Genomic DNA, 17,260 nt, shown 5'->3' with positions numbered 1-17,260 from the left:
CCAGAATATATATGCAATAGAGTTGATTATTCAGAAAGTTAATGACTTGACTGGAAAAAATTCAACCCTGTTTTTTGTTTTCTTTGCATACAATATAAATAAAGTGACTGCTAGTTTACAGGGAACAAACTATGGCCTGACAAAACCAAACCTTTATTTTCCGCAAATAAAGTTTTACTACAGTGCAGCAACACCTGTTTCTTTTGCATAGTCTATAAGTGCTTTGTGCAGCCATGGCGGAGGGGGTACTCGCAACAGAGACTTTATGGCCCACAAAGCCTAGAATATCTACTATCTGACCTTTTACAGAAAACTTTGCTGACCTTTGAAATAGTTGATTGAATAATATATTTGTCATTTTATTTATTTTGGCCTCATTTGGATACTTCTCTGAATCTTATAGTCCATATGCTATCTTACACACACAGTAACTCAATCAATATTGATTAATAAAGAAAGCGAGAATACACTGACCAATATAGAACTCAATCCCAGTTTTGCTTTAAACCCAGAGAATTCATTTTTATTCTTTTACAAGATTTATTAGCCAAGTTTTAGATATGGTTACAGAAATTTAGGGGTTGCTGTTTCAAAAATTGGTAACCTGGTAGTTCTATACACTTAACATATGATGAATATCATTATTAAAATTTTATTTGAGTTCCATTTATTGAATAATTTAAACTGAGATACATGTTCAAATTTTGATCATAGTTATATTTCCTAGTGGTGTTTTGAGAGTGGTACAGTTTTTTAAAATTATATGAATTATATGCAGAAATGTATTAACTTCTGAGTGGTAGAATTATAGGCTTGATTTTTTTTTTGTTTCATTTTTTTGCGTTGTTGATTTTTCCAAATAGGACAATGAAATGTATTATTGATAATTTTAAAAATATGGAATATGTTTAGTTTCACGTAACTGAATATTTCATACTGCTTTTTTGGTTTGGGAAATAAAAGATCTTTACAAAATTCATGGGATAAAATTAACTCTGAGAATTCTTCTGAAGCTACTATTTTAAGAAAATATTCAACTGGCATATCTCAATTGAAAATTAGAAAATAAAAATATTCACATTAAAATTTTTTAAAGTTTTGCATGAATTTTAACTTTAAGCAGCAGAACATCAAATACATAGTCTCATATTTGCATACGCATTTTTAACACATCTTCCTACTGTCATTTGACAGAAGGAAATAAAACGCTTTCATATTTCCTCATTTGCAGTGTTCATCATTTGTAATTCATATTTTTATATGAAAGAAGACCTACATTTTCTTCTATGATTAGAAGTATTTGTTTTAGCCCTCATTTATTTTCAGCAGCCTCAGAGCACTACTGGTACCTTATGTGGAATTGACTTGCTGATTTACCCCAAAGGGAATGCTGTGTGACAAATTCAAATGACTCCCTAAAATGGTATTATTATACCCAAGAATAGCCAGTTTGTGTTTCTTTTATCAGAAGGTCTTAAGCTTTTGTGTCATGGTATATAATTTATCAATTGTATTTCTGTGGTCTTCCTCCACTGTGAGGGTACTTCCTGCCACATGGAAGTTTTGTCTGCTTTATTGATGCTCCATCATTTGTTCTGACACAGATAAGTTCTTTCTTAACTAAGTATTGCTAATGTTTGCCTCTAAGATCATAAAGATTTACCATCAGAATAGGAGAGTGATTTTTTTCCACCTTTTAAAAGTCCATTTTTATAAAATTTTCCTTTTTCCATACATGTTTTTATTTTCTCCTCTGTTTATCTAGCTTCTATTTGTTTGCTGTCTTTCCATCAGTAGCATCTTAAGTAGGAATGAGTCATCACCACCTATTGCACAGATTTAAGGAATTAAAGGAGGGGGAGGAAATCATACAAATAAAAGGAACTGAACACATGCTATGACAGCCATACCCTGGAAATACCTGACAAGTGACCATTAACTTAGAAGATTATTTCCTGTCAGACCACAGCCAAAACATTACACATTACTTTTAGGCACATCACAAATTCATAGACTTTACTCATAGGAGAGTCCATCAGGTTCTCACTCAAAAATTATTACTTCTTTCAGACTGTTTTCACAATGTGTGAATTTCCTGCAGATAGAAAATTAGTAGCTGCAGATTTAAATGGGGACTCTTGATAGATTCTCAGCAACAAAAATGAAGAGCCAGGAGAGAAGATAGGAAAACTCTTCAAAGTAAAAACTCAAAACATAGTTGTCTGGGACCCGTGAGGACAGGTCAAACACCCTCATACTTCTAAAGAGCCTCTGAATATAGTTATATTAAAAGCATGACGCAATCTTTTAGGTCAATTGCAATGACATATTTCTTTAATAAAATATCCATTTCTGTTCAATAAAGCTTAAACAATAATAACACCTTTCTACAAGATTTCATAAAATGATAACAAATGGAAAACAGTTTGGGTATTGCTGAGAAATGAAAGATTGCATGATATTTATGTATCCCTCTATGCTTTTCCTTGAGGGAAAAAAATTATGGACTTTGGCAAAATCTGTCTTGAAAGCCATGTGTTTTATAATCTCAGTATCTTTTCAGTTCTTCATGTTCACTGGCAAGTGTTATCTTCAGCTAATGCTTTCTCTAGGTCATTAGTTAACTAGAATAGTTCTTGGAAGTCGCTCATCTGTGAGCTCTTGACAATTGTCAGGAATTTAAACTGGTCACCATGGTTGAAGGAAGACTCTGACTCACTGACCAAGAGTTCCCATAAGAGCAAGGCACAGTCCTAAAGGCCAGGGATACAAAGATTAATAAAATGAGGTCATTCTTCAGGATTTCCCCATCTATCCAGAAGAACATGTCAGCAAATACATGCCATTCAGAGTATATTACAGAAACAAATGGAGATTAGATCATCTGCAGGCACCACTTATCCCGTGGAAGAGGAATGCTTCAGAGAAAGTGACCCTGGAATCCTGAAGGTTGGGAGTTCACTTTGTTAGAACTTAGGAATGAGCATTTCAGGGGATGGTAACATGAAATTAAAAGATGCTTGCACCTTGGAAGAAAAGCTATGACAAACATAAATGGCGTATCAAAAAGTAGAGACATTACTTTGCCAACAAAGGCCCATATAGTCAAAGCTATGGTTTTTCCAGTAGTCATGTATGGACTTGAGAGTTTGACCATAAAGAAGGCTGAGCACCGAAGAACTGATGCTTTCCAACTATGGTGTTGGAGAAGACTCTTGAGAGTCCCCTGGACTGCAAGGAGATCAAACCAGTCAATCCTAAAGGAAATCAATCCTGAATATTCATTGGAAAAACTGATGCTGAAGCTCCAATACTTTGGCCACCTGATACGAAGAGCTGACTCATTGGAAAAGACCCTGATGCTGGGAAAGATTGAAGGCAGGAGGAGAAGGGGACAACAGAGGGTGAGATGGTTGGATGGCATCACCGACTTGACGGACATGAATTCGAGCAAGCTCTGGGAGATGGTGAAGGACAGGGAAGCCTGGCGAGCCGCAGTCCATGAGGTTGCAGAGTCAGACATGACTGAACAACAACAAGCATGGAATGTAATGATGAATTTGTGATGGTTCACCTTGTTCAGAATACAGCATTAGGGCATTTGAGAGGAATCATTGTAGACAGGGCTTCCCTTGCGGCTTAGCTGGTAAAGAATCCGTCTGCAATGTGGGAGACCTGGGTTCGATACCTGGGTTGGAAAGATCACTTGGAGAAGGGAAAGGCTACCCATTCCAGTATTCTGGCCTGGAGAGTCCATGGACTGTATAGTCCATGGGGTCACAAAGCGTTGGACACCACTGAGTGACTTTCACTCTTCCCCGATAGTTCAGTTGGTAAAGAATTCGCCTGCAATGCTGGAGTCCCCAGTTCAGTTCCTGGGTTGGGAACATCCCCTGGAGAAGGGAAAAGCTACCCACTCCAGTATTCTGGCCTGGAGAATTCCACAGACTGTATAGTTCATGGGGTTGCAAAGAGTCGAACGTGACTGAGTGACTTTCAGTTTACTGATGACCAGGCTAAGAGGAGGATTCCTTTCTCTGCCCTGTCATCTCTTCCAACTTTACTTTCTTCTGCCCATTTGAGATATAGAACAGAACTACAAGTACACTAATTAGATGTCCTTAGCGAATGAAACCCAGAGAAGGCACTGGCAACCCACTCCAGTACTCTTGCCTGGAAAATCCCATGGACGGAGGAGCCTGATAGGCTGCAGTACATGGGGTTGCTACAAGTCGGACACGACTGAGCGACTTCACTTTGACTTTTCACTTTCATGCGTTGGAGAAGGAAATGGCAACCCACTCCAGTGTTCTTGCCTGGAGGATCCCAGGGACGGGGGAGCCTGGTGGGCTGCCATCTATGGGGTCGCACGGAGTCGGACACGACTGAAGCGACTTTAGCAGCAGCAGGGAATGAAACCACTATCCCATTTTACAGCTGAGGGAACAGATGCTCAAATAAATTAGGAAATATACCTTCTCTTTGTCATCATATTATGTTTCTCTTAAAACTATGCTTGATAATTAAAACATATATATTCTATATTCTAAGGTGAATTTAAAATCTTATTCTTTACATCAAGGGGACTTACATCAAGGGGACTTAGAGACCCTTTTGAAAAATCTTTGAGAGATTGGATTTCTTGATAACCTGGCATTTTGTTTTTAAATATTCATGAAGCAATGATGCTATTCCTTTTTTTAAGAACTAATTGACAATTCAGCCATTTTAGGTGTCCAATTCAGTGATTATTATATATTTACAGTATTTTGTATCCATCACAACAGTCATTGAGTATTTTCTTGAAACCCACACCCCTAAATCATGAATCCTATTTCCTCCCAACCTCCCCAGACCTAGACAGACACTGATCTGCTTTCTGTCTCTATAGACTTGTTTCTTCTGGACATTTCATATAAATGGTATCATACAATATGTGACGGGCCTTTGTGACAGACTTCTTTAGCTTAGCATAATGTTGTCAAAGTTCATCCATACTTAGCATGTGTTAGTACTTCATTGCTTTTCATTGCCAAATAATACTCCATTTTATAGATATACCGCATTTAATTTATTCAATTATCAGCCAATGGGCATTTGGGTTATTTTCATTTTCAGCTATTCTAAATAACAGTGCCATTCTGCTACTGTATTTATGACATTTATTATACTAGCTTATGGATGTGATTAGCTTTGCAAATATTTGTCACCAAGGAGCCTGGTTCTGAGTGAGTTTATCACTTCCTGTAGTGTAAATCAAGATGGAGGTAAAAATGGGTGCTTTTAGTACACAGGTCGTGTTATGTACGTGTAACCTGCAGGGGAAGCCTCAATTATAATAGACCGAAAGAATCTTTCTCTAGTGATTTCTAAACTGATCCTGGTCCATTCCAATCATTTAATTTCTGCTTACAAGAGGGTGGAGCTTTAGACCCTAGCCAGATGGATATGATTTTTCCAAAGTCCTTTCCTGGGGATTTAATGTTCTAAGAAGGAATGAATTCAGGACACATAATTACAAAGCACACAAAAAAAATACCTTGAAGAAATCTTGAGAAATCTCTTCCTAAGTGAAAGGAGGATAGGGAGAACTTTGGGATTTATTCTTACAGGATGTTGCAATTCAAAGACCATTAAGTTGTATATAATGTGCAATCCTCTTTTGCCAGACAGAGAAGTTTCCTGATTGTACTCTTGAGATATTATAAAGCGTTTCTAAGACTGCTGTTAAACTAGAGAATTGTGAATTGGTAGGTTTTCAAATAAGTTACTCCAGACCTCCGTCTGGTCTAAAGCTTCCTGGTTTTACAATTAACTCCTCATGTTTCTTTGTTGCGTGCTTGTGTGTGTGTGTGTGTGTGTGTGTGTGTGAAACCTAAAGATAGACCAGGAAGCATCTGGGGCCATCTGGTTCTAAAGGGGAATCCAGATTTCTATCAGGGCTAGCTACTAAATGTAAAGAGGATAAACAATTCTATCTTAACTTTCAAGTCCTGGGCTAACCTTCAGTCATCACCATCCAAAATGCCCTTAACTCACACTGGTGTTAAACTTAATGGTGTTTTTCTTTATGAATGAAGCAGGTTGGTCTGTCTTAACACAAACCACAGTACAGGCATGAACACTTCCATGTTGTTTTTAGCCAGGCTTCTGAGAGATTACAAAGAAAAGTGGACAAGTTAGGCATATGGCAATTCTTCCTACTTGGTGCCTGTTCACTCTTGGTCTGTTTCCAAATAAGGGATTGTGATTAAGAAAGAGTCATCAAGAGCAAAGGGGAAAGACTGCTAACAACCAGGACGACCAAGGACTTGTGTACTGGCCAGGGCAATGCAAGATTCTACTCTGTATATCACTTAGCAAAGTGCCACATGAATGCATCCTAATTTTAATTAAGATAATTTAGGAGGTGCATTTATCTGCTCTCCAAAGCAAGATTGTTTCTCCTGCAACTGAAGTAAGACAGGTTACATTTCAAGTTTTTTCCCTCAAGATTCTTGAGAGGAATAATAATGAAGACAACACCAATAATATGTATAAAGCCCTTACCCTAGGTTGCTATTTAACTCTATTAAGTTAACCCTGTTTAACACGTGAAGAAAGTAAAGTGCAGAGAGGTTCAGAGACTTGCCTAGGCTTACACAGTTGTTGAGTATTAGAGCCTGGATTTGCATTCAGCATAAGATTCTAGGGCTCAGATGGTAAAGCGTCTGTCTACAATGCGGGAGACCTGGGTTCGATCCCTGGGCCGGGAAGATCCATTGGAGAAGGAAATGGCAACCCACTCCAGTACTATTGCCTGGAAAATCCCATGGACAGAGGAGCCTGGTAGGCTACAGTCCCTGGGGTCGCAAAGAGTCGGACACGACTGAGCGACTTCACTTACTTACTTAGAAGATTCTAGAACCCAGGCTCTCAACAACCTAAATAAGAAATTGTGCTGTTCTTAATTCAGTGTTATGACAAACACATTTTTACTGCTAATTAAAAATATCATGTAAGTACTCAAAGTAGATATTTATGTAAACACACACTGAAGAACTATAATATTTATTTTCTTAAAAAAAATGTTTTTGCATGCTATTTTGTCCCAGGGAAAAGCCTTATTTTCCTTCAGAATGAAGAGGAATAACATTTGATTTTGTGGGGGAACTGTTAAAATTACTTTGATGGTTCCAGTCGTGCACAGCATTAAGATTTATGACAAATATGTAATCTGTTTATTTGTCACCCAACTTGGCTGACTTCCAAATGTTTCCTCTTAGTAGCTCTTGATTTTTGTTTGGATTTTTTTCAATCACCAAATAGTCAAACAACAATGTCTGAATCACGTTTGCTCCAGTTAGAAAATACCAACATGTTGAAAGGCAGCTTTGGTTATTTAAAACCCTACTACATTCACGTGCAACTTTGAAGAGCATGCATGCTTTCATGGACTGGATTTTTTAAAGAAGCAAAAAGAGGAAAAAACCCCTAAAACAAACAAGTTTGCGACTCAAGTCCCTTCTTTGCTATTTACTGCAGTGAGTTTTCCTACTCCGTTTCGCTGGCGAAAGCACGCTCAACAGATCAAACTGTCCGAAAAAGGCCGTCTGCATCCCTCATGTTTAGAAGAGAGGGATTTCGTTCTCTTTCCTTCACACATCAAAGAAAGCACTCGGGGAGGAAATAAACCATAATTAGGCATGAGCAAGCGAGCAGACCGACCCCTTCCTCTCCCTTCCCCATCCCCGCCCCCCGGGCCCTGGCAACCATCCTGGGCGCGAGCGAGGAGCCGGCCACCGCAGCAGCTGCAGCGAGCGCGCGTCCACGCCGCGCCCGTCGCTAGGATCTGGGCGGCGGCGGGGCCGGCCCGGGGTCGCGCGTACTCGGGAGCGCGCTCATGCAGCGGTTTTCTTCTCCCACAATCCAGAGGCTTGCGGCGCGGGAGGGGCGGGGTGTTGGCGGAAGGATATGGCCGCGGAGGGAGCTGCACGCTCCCTTTGATGGCTGGCTGGAGGCGCTAGTTGAGCGGCAAGGAGCGGGGTGTGATGCGGCACTGCGGTTCTGAGGCCGTTACTCCGGCTCCTCTAGAGAGGGCGGAGGAGGAGGCTGGAGCGCGGCGGTGATTTTGTGCCAGGGCTTCCCAGAGGCGCACTGAAAAGGCTGGCGGGGCTTGGGAAGCTGGGGGGTTAGGGACACTCATTCAAGCCCCCACCCCCCGGGAGGGGAAGGGGGCAGGCGGCGAGGCTCGAAGGCGGCTGAGAGATGGTGTGTGCTCGGGGGGAAGGAGCGAGTGCTGCCTGTCGTTGGTGAGGGGCTGCAGGCAGGGAAAGCTCCGTGGGTCAAATCTGTTCCATGCCCACTGGTGGGTGGAACGTGTTGAGCGGAACACTGAGGTCTAGCCTGGCGGCCGCTCGGAACCCTTAACATAGTATCTAACGTGGGATTTCATTTAACCCACGGTGGGATTAATTCGTTGGGGGCAGCCTCGTTGGTCTGGCTCCTCCAGGAGCTGGGCAACCTTGACGGGCTTTTTGTCTTGCTGCTCCAGCCCCTTCTCCCTTCCTCCTCCTCCAGATGCCTTTTCTCTGCCCCTCCTCGCCCGGTACAGACATTTCCAGCGCAGGCTGCCGCTCGTGGCTGCTGTCGAAGCCACTTTTCGGGATTTCGATTCGTTTCCCTCTGGGGTGTTTTTTGAGGAGGGAGAGTTTTTTTCCCCTCCACGATGGGATTTTCTTCCCGTGCCAAAGTGGACTTTCATTGATTTCTACTTACTTCTTCAGCGTTTAGTGACCAATACTCTAGGCGTTTTTTTTGTGGTAGTTCCTTTTTTTTTTTTTTCAAGTACATTCTCTGTAAAATGGAGAACGAGGTTTTTACTCCCCTTCTGGAGCAGTTCATGACCAGCCCCTTGGTCACTTGGGTAAGTGGGGTGTTATTTGTTGCATATTTTGCTGCATTATTTGTGGCTGCAGAGATGGAGGTGGGCGTTCGTGTCGTAATGATCCTTCTGTTCTAGGTTAAAACGTTTGGACCTCTGGCTGCAGGAAATGGGACCAACCTGGATGAGTATGTGGCTTTGGTGGATGGGGTATTCTTGAACCAAGTCATGCTTCAAATGTAAGTGCTCTGTTTTTTCTTTCAAGGCAGCTTTTTTTTTTTTTTTTAATTGCACACTGTGAACTTAGAGACTATGTTTTAAGATCTTTGATCAGAAAAATTCAGGTGGTTTAAGAACTGCACCTTGAAAGGTGATAATCTTACGTGCCCACCCCATTTATCACAAGCCAGTAATTATACCTGTTAAAATTGTGAAACTTTAATTTTTCATTCTGCAAATCATATATTGTCACTTACTGTCTTCAGTGCTGAAATCCAAACCACATTGTGTCCTTTTTGATAATTTGGTAAAATGAGGAGGAGAATTAGAATAGTTTCCTGAGGTGGGGGGCTGGGGGGGGGAGCGTTTACTGTAAAGTTATGTGCATTTGGTACAGAATGTTTCCTATTAACCTTAGTGTCTAAAAATAAATGGCTCAAATTTTGAAACTGGTGAAGTAACAGATTTCAGAGAAAAGAATTTCAAATAGCAGTTCTGATTGGTGAAGACTGTTGCTGTAGGAAGTAATTTAAATGCATATAATAACTAAAGTCTGATTAGATGATTGATTGTGTGAATTATTTGATTAATATTTGGGGAATCATTTTAAGGTGTTCTTAGAGCTTGTTTTGAAATGCAGGTGATCGAAATCTTGATGACAGTTAGCTAATGATTTAGTAGGCAAATCTTTGTTTTTTATATTTATAATGTTGGCTTTAAATTAAGTAGAAAAGTGTTTTTGAGGTGGCAGTTGAATATCGAAATCACATTGGTAGCTGGGTCAATGAAATAAAAACTCTTTATCATAGATATTGTAGCATTAGGTGCATTCTCAGCACATCAGTGTAGTGAATATTACAGCTGTGCTCAAAATTATGTGTATTAGCCTTATTTCTCTTGAATACTACCTGATTACAAGAGTAGTTTGAAACTTTCTATTTTAAGATATTCTTTGTGTTAGATATGTGGGGAATTTAGTGCATTATTAGTAAATGTTACCAGAGAATAAGTCTACTGTTAATAGACTAATACCCTAACATAAAAATGATCAATTTTGTATATTTTTGGTATTAGTTTTCTCTTTAGATTTTTCTACTTAAAAGAAGGTATAGTGAAATCCATAAATGACTGTTCCACTTGTAACTTCAGTCTGTGTACTCAGAGTCTTGTAGTCTATGCTCAGAGACTTTGTGTTGTTTTTCATATATGTATTGATCGTACAGCAAAGTATTACACTACTACATGTTTCCAAAAGTGTTTTTTTTTTTTGTATAGGCACCCAAAGAAATATGTTATCTGAATGTTTTTTTTTTTCTTAAGAAAGGAAAAGGGAATGTGGACATAATTATTTCCAGGGATAATAAATATATTTTGGGCAGCTTTCCTATGGAAGTATCTTTAATCTTTGAAATATCCCTCCATTTTCCAAGCAAAATGGTAGAATAATTAAACCAACTTCTATTTTAGGGAACACAAATGACAGGAAGGGTAGCCATTACAGTAGATACTCAGAACTTGTTCCCCTGTGTCTCTTTTCTTATTTGTTTTTAGACAGAAGATTTTGAGTTTGTATGTTAAACCCTAAAAAGAAGGTGTGTTCATAAATATAGGAAAATATATCAGTTTTCTCCTTTAATGGTTTTTATTTGAATGATCCTTTTTCCAAGAAGTATTTAGTGGATTTTTTTTGAAGCCAGAATAGTTAGCCGAGGTGCTAAAAACAGACACTTTAGCTTGTTTCCACTTTGGGTATAGTTTTATACTTAAAATATATATGTGTGTGTATATTTTGAAGTAATGGTGTTCCAAAATAGTGGTTGCCAGGTTGTTTTTTTGGGAAGACTAGCTCCATTCCAAACCTCAAATCTGCTTCTGTTTTTAATTCCACCTTTTAGTTTCTTTAAAAGTGTTTTCAGTGTCCTAATTCTGTTCTGAATGACCTGTATAAATTAAAGGAAAAGAAAATTAAGAAAAAAAGAAAGACATATGTTTTAGTTTTTTAAAAAGTGTCTTATGAGATCAACACAAATTTATTGTAATTTATTACCTAATTATTTACCTAATAGGGCAACAAAATACACATTGTTTTAAAAGCAATATTTTGCTAATTTTGAAATCATTAAGATTTCTACTGAGCACTTTGCTCAAATTAACTTTTGATTTATTATATTAAATTGTCAGTTGAAATTGTACCTAGTAAGTTAACCTAAAAATAATTTCTAGATTAAGTTTGGTTATAGAATTTGTGAGTGAGAACCGTTTGTAAATGCAGCATATGGATTATTTTGTGTGTGTGACATTTCTTGTGCTTGGAGTTCATTGAGCTTCTTGGATCTGTGGTTTTATAGTTTTTATCAAATTTGGAAAAAATCTGTCCATTATTTCTTAAGTATATATGTATATATGTCTTTTCTTTGTCCCCTTTCCTCCTCTTGGAAGTCCAGTTACATGTAAATCAGGCTCCTTGATGTTTGTTGATATACCATTCAGTTTTCTTTTCAGTCTTTTTCTCTGTTTCACTTTGGGTAATCTTGCTAATTCGTTAATCCTTTTTTTCTGTAATGTTTAATCTGCTGTTAGTCCCATCCAGTGTGTTTTTCATTTTAGATACTGTAGTTCCATCTCTAAAAATTCAGTCTTTTTTATATCTTCCATGTCTATAGATTTCATGTTTTGTCTTTTCTGTAGCTTCTTGAACATAGAGAGTACAGTAATAATTGGCTTAATGTTCATGTCTTCTAATATTGTCTGTGCTGTTTCTTGGTTGGTTTTGATTGATTTTTTTTCTCGCTATGGATTGTGCTTCCTTGCTTTTTGCATACCTGGTAATTTTTTTATTAGATGCCAGACATTTGAAATTTTACTTTGTTGTTGGGTGCTGGATTTTTTTGCATCTCATTAAAAATATTTTTGAGCTTTGTTTTGGAATGCAGTTAAGTTACTTGGAAACAGTGGTCTTTTCAGATCTTGCTTTGAAGTTGTGTTAGGCAGTACCACTTTGCTTTGTGGCACTGTTGAGGCAAAACCCTTTTGAGTACTCTGGCAGTGGGAACAGGGACCTGTTCCTGGCCTTCTGTGCACTCTGGGTGGTGTTCCTTCTAATCCTTCTTAGTGGTTCTTTCATTGCCCGTGGATGGTTTCTTCACACATATGTACTGATAAGTACTCAGGTAAAGACTTGAGGGATAACCTGTGCAGATCTCTGGATCTTTCTGAGCAGCTCTCTCTTAGGTGCTCTGCTGTGTATATGAAGGTCACCTTGCTGTCGCCAGGCTAAGTTATGTGTCCTGGATTCAAGGAGACCACTGTGCTCTGCCTCCGTTCCCCATTCCTGTTTTGCGGCCTAGAAACTCTTTCAAGGCAATAAACTGGTACAATGGTAGGATTTATTTTGTATGTTTCCCATCTATGAAGGATCTACTGTTCTTTGTTGCCTGGCGTCCATTGTTTTGAAAAATGCTTCGTATGTTTTGTGTCCTTCCCCACCCCTCCACCCCCTCAGTTGTTTCAGGCAGGAGGGTAAATTTGGTTCCTTTAATTTCATCTTGGCCAGATGTGAAAATCTGTTTATATACTTAAAACCTGTCTTGTATTCCTGCTTTCAGATGTGACAGAATTTCATTATAGGATCCTTATGGTAGAATTTTTTTTTTTCATCTAAAGAGTAAGAATATTCATTAATTTAGTGACTTCTGGATTTGCCATTTTTTACCCAGGATTTGAAAGTAAAGAGTGGACCTCTTCATTCTAGTTTATGACTCTGCCTTATCATTTCAGAGTCTGTTCACTGGTTTGGGATTCACTTTATTCAGAGATGAATCCTGAATTTCATTGAGTAGCTCCTTGAATCAAAGAATCTCTGTAAGAGCCTGTGACAAGGCATCAGCCCCCTAACTGATGGGAAGAGGAAGCTATTCAGAGGTCTGTAATGATGGCCAGCTCTTCTGCATGCTGCAGGGCATTTTCCTACTTCAACCAGATGAGATCTTTTCTCTTCAGTGCTAGTTATCAGACATAGGGCTTGGTGACAGTGAAGTGGAAATAATCATTTTCCTGTTTGAGATGTCATGCAGTTTTGCAACCAATTTAGGATATTACTTGCTGTGAATTTTTAAGGTATTTGTGACATTGTAGCTGATTTCATAATTTTAGTCATACTACTATAAGCAGTTGAAAATATGGTTATGTTAGGGTTTTAAGTACTGAAAAGTTGTTAATAATATCAAAACCATATTTGGAAATTCTGTGATTCAACCTCATTCGATAGACCCCTACAGTACTTGAATTATGTAGTAATTGTGATATACTTGTTTATGGCATTTCTTCTTTTAGAAATCTTGAATTTGAAGGGATTTAAAAAATCATCTACCATGAAAATCATTCTTATGTGACACATGGTCATCCAACTTCTGCTTAAGTATTTCCGAAGAAGCAGCTTCATAAAGTATACCTAAAGAAGGCATTAAATAGAGGAAGTTGACTGAGAAATCTTCCTTTATTCTATTAGTGCTTAAGATTCAAAAATATACTGTGCTAACTTCATGACTAAGTAACTGTCAAATGTCTAATAAAATGCATGTTTTCTTACCAAGTATGGCATTGACTCTGAATTTTGGTATGATCTCTCATACAGTTTTTGTTCAGTTTTTTTTGTTTGTTTGTTTTGACTTCTTTAAGAATGCACTCATGATATAGTCAGAGTTGCTCTCTTTCTACCTGGTTTTTGATTTACCTCCCAAGTATTTCTCAGATGTGTCCTTGACTCTGGTTAATGCAGTAGCCCCTGACTGGTTTTCTTACCTTTGGCTTGCCCCACTTCAAGTTGTCTCCTCATCTGTAATCATGGGAAATTTTTCAATATGCAGATTTTAGCATGTCACTCCTATCTGTAAGATGGCTCAGCAGCCTTCTTCTGCCTTCAGAGTAAACATGTTATGGAATGTCTAGACTACTTTGAGATCTGGCTACTGCCCGATTCTCTGTTTTTATCTTTGCATAGTACCAGTTCTCAGTGCATGCCCGAGGATTGAGCAAACTTAGAGTTCCCAAAGACAAGTTGTGTTCTCACATGTCTCTGTGCCTTTCTGTACACATTTCCCTTCCTTAGAACACTCTCCACCTCCTTACTAGTGTTTTCTTTAGCTTTGCAGCCATTCCCTGGGCCATCTGAGGCTTAGCACTCCTTGTGCTTCCGTAGGACCCTATATATACCTTGGTAATAGCAGTTTTTGGTATGCTAGACTCTACTGACTAACCTGTGACTGTCTTGGTACCAAAGACTATATCTTTTATATCTTTGTTCCTAACACAGTGCTTGATACACAGTAGGTTCTTGCTACACTTACCTTGAATAAATGAATAGTAGGATGTGTGGTAAAGTGGAATGAATTTGGGCTTTGCATCAGGTGGACTTGGTTTCACGTCACCATACTTGCCTGTTCATGTTTCCTCAAACAAGTCATGATCTTTCACAGCTTGGTTTTGTATGATCTCTATTGGTGTCATCTCACTTCTGAGTTTTCTCATTTATAAACAGGATAAAAAGAGAATCACAGTGTTATTATAAGAATCAAATAGGATGGTTTGTGCACAATGCTTAGCATATAGCGAGTGCTAAGTAAGTGTTAGCTGTTGAAATCTTTTATTTCTGTTATAATAATAACTGTCTTCTGGACTTCCCTTCCTCCCCCCACCTTTTTTTTTTTTGTGCCAGCAAATTCTTACTCATCCTTTAACATGCTGAGAAGCCCCTTTGTAGAGTTAATTGTCCTCTCCTGTGTTATTCCTCAGCTACCTTTACTAAATTGTTAAATTGTTGTTACTACTAGACAGTTAGCATTTGGAGGCTAGAGATTCAGTGTTACGAGTCACCCGCACTTAGCATAGTGTAAGTGCGTGGCATGTATCGTCAGCATGTAGCATAGATTGGTACATCTAAGTTTTCAGTAAAAGTCAAAGGAATGAATGCACATTTTGTAATTTTATTAATTGTCAAAATTTTGAGGACACTCTCTAGTTTTAGTGTTGTACTATTTTGTTTTACTTTTTAGTTTGTCTCCCTTTTTTCCCTAAATTTAAAAAAAAATTATTTGTTTTTGGTTTGCTAGGTCTTCATTGCTGCACTGGTTTTTCTTGAGTTGTGGAGCGTGGGGGCTAGTCTCTAGTTGTGGTGCATGGACTTCGCAGACCCTAGGGTGTGCCAGCTGCAGTGGTCGCGCTTCCTGTGCTCTCAAGCACAGGCTCAGTGGTCCTGCCACACTGATTCTTTACCACTGAGTCACCAGGGAAGCCCTTTAGTTTGTCTTCCATTTCTCCTTGCTTTTGTTTTCCTTCTGTCCCCTTATTTATTTTCATTACCTTTATTGGAGTTTTCCCCTTATGTTTTATGTGAGGTGGTAAGAACAAGTCATAGTTGGTGGTTTTGTATGGTATTAGAATATATAAAGCCTTCAGTTTGTGTTCTAGTAACTTTCTTGTTGATGTTCAACATACTGAGATTTTTTGTCCCCAGCTTAATAGTAAAAATTCAGATTGATAATTGGTGGAATTTAGAATTCATAAATTCACAGTTTTGCATCTGAAGAGGTGAATCCCAGCCTCCTGTCTCCATCGCTGACTCTGGCACCACAGAGGGGTCCTCTGCGCATGCCTGTGGGCATCTTGCACGTGCCTGAGGTCCAGGCTCTTGTCCTCCCTCTTCCAGACAGCTGCCGCTTGGCCCAAGGATGTACACATCTGTAGCACTGAGCACATCCTCAGAACTTACGGGAAGAGAGGCCTGTGCAGGTGCTGAAATTGGGTTAGAGGTATTTTAATAAGAAATTCCACAGTTCCACATAAGTGGAGTGTCATCAAGAAGTGGTAGGGGTTTGTCCTCTTGTTTTCATGGACTTCTTGCCCAGTGGTGAGGGGCATGTCCTGAGGAGGGCCAGAGTGCCACTCTGGACAGACGTCTTTTGCCAGGATCTATAAACATAATGAGAAGGATAAAAGGGATGGTTCATTCAGAGATCACTTCATTCATTTAATAGCAAAATCTGTACACAAACTGTTTGATAGGTGTTTGGGATGTGATGCTGAGTAAGATACAGTCTTTTGCCCACTAGTAATGGAGACGACATGTAAACAAATTGCAGCGTGACATACGTGCTATGTAGTGGAATTATGTTCTTGGTACAGTGTTGGCACAGAGAGGTAATCATTTACATTGAATAGGAGCAGTCAAGTGAATAGAAGTCACAAATAGTGGCAATAGGAGGGAGGACGTTTTAAGTAAAGAAGATAACACGAAAAGAAACATGAAAATGTGAATAAAAATGGTGGAATTGGGGAGCTGTAGGATATTTTATGTGGCCAGAGCAGAGATTGTATGCTTCTTGCACATGGGAAATGAATTTGAAGAGGTGGAGAGTGGCAAGCTGTCCTTAAGAAACCGCATTGAGAAGATCGAGTGTTTTCCTGGAGAGATGACTATTTGTTCAGGTCCTCTCCAGAGAAACGAAACTGACAAGATTGTATCTGTGTCAGTGTGTCTGTATGTGTATGTGTGTACATGTGTATGGGGAGAGAGAGATGTATTGATAGATTTATTTTAAAGAATTGGCTCAGGAGATTGTGGAGGCTTAGTCTGAAATTTAATGGAATGGGCCTGCGTGAACTCAGGGAAGAAATGCGCTGAGTTCAAAGGCAATTTTCTAGCAGAAGATTCTGTTTGTTCCATTAAGGTCTTCAAATGGTTGGACAATGCCCATCCCAATTATGGAGGATAATCTGCTCTACTTAAAATCGGTTGACTTAACATTGTTAATCTTTTCCAGAAAACACCTTCACAAAACATGCAGAATAATATTTGACCAACTATCTGGGCACTGTGTGTTCCAGCCAAGTTAACATATATAATTAGCCAACATCACTAGTGTTTGTTTAACCGGGTCCTCAGGTATTCTTGGGAATCTTTAGAAATTTTAACTTTCTTGCTTTCATGTCAGTTTTTTAAATTCTTTTTCAATTAGTAATAGTAAAACATTTCTTTTGCAGTAGTAATTCCCTGTTGAATGTTGTTTTTTTTTTTTAAATCATAGATTTTAAATTAGTTTCTTAAGCGACTTTTTTTCAGACAGGCGCCTAAGACTCTTAGGATGTCTATGGACAGATCCTCAGAGATTCTTGATAATTTGT

General features: G+C 38.9%; 1 protein-coding gene across 6 annotated transcripts in view; it reads left to right on the top strand.

Annotated features, from left to right (window-relative positions):
• The window catches only part of CCDC88A (coiled-coil domain containing 88A), a 125,433-nt gene continuing 116,136 nt past the window's right edge, over positions 7,964 to 17,260 (top strand). For 5 of the 6 annotated variants that reach the window (XM_005686619.3, XM_005686617.3, XM_013967664.2 and 2 more), the window contains exons 1-2: positions 8,055 to 8,905; positions 9,002 to 9,102. In XM_005686619.3, coding sequence (XP_005686676.2) covers positions 8,843 to 8,905; positions 9,002 to 9,102 — 164 coding nt within the window. In that variant the 5' untranslated portion in view covers positions 8,055 to 8,842. Of the gene's footprint in view, positions 8,906 to 9,001; positions 9,103 to 17,260 lie in introns of all 6 variants that reach the window. The other variant, XM_013967661.2, reaches the window with a different exon arrangement.

The sequence above is a fragment of the Capra hircus genome, chromosome 11 (genome assembly GCF_001704415.2).
Source record: "Capra hircus breed San Clemente chromosome 11, ASM170441v1, whole genome shotgun sequence".
Lineage (NCBI taxonomy): Eukaryota > Metazoa > Chordata > Mammalia > Artiodactyla > Bovidae > Capra > Capra hircus.
The sequence above is the reverse complement of the archived record's forward strand: the minus strand, read 5'-3'. Positions and strand labels throughout refer to the sequence as shown.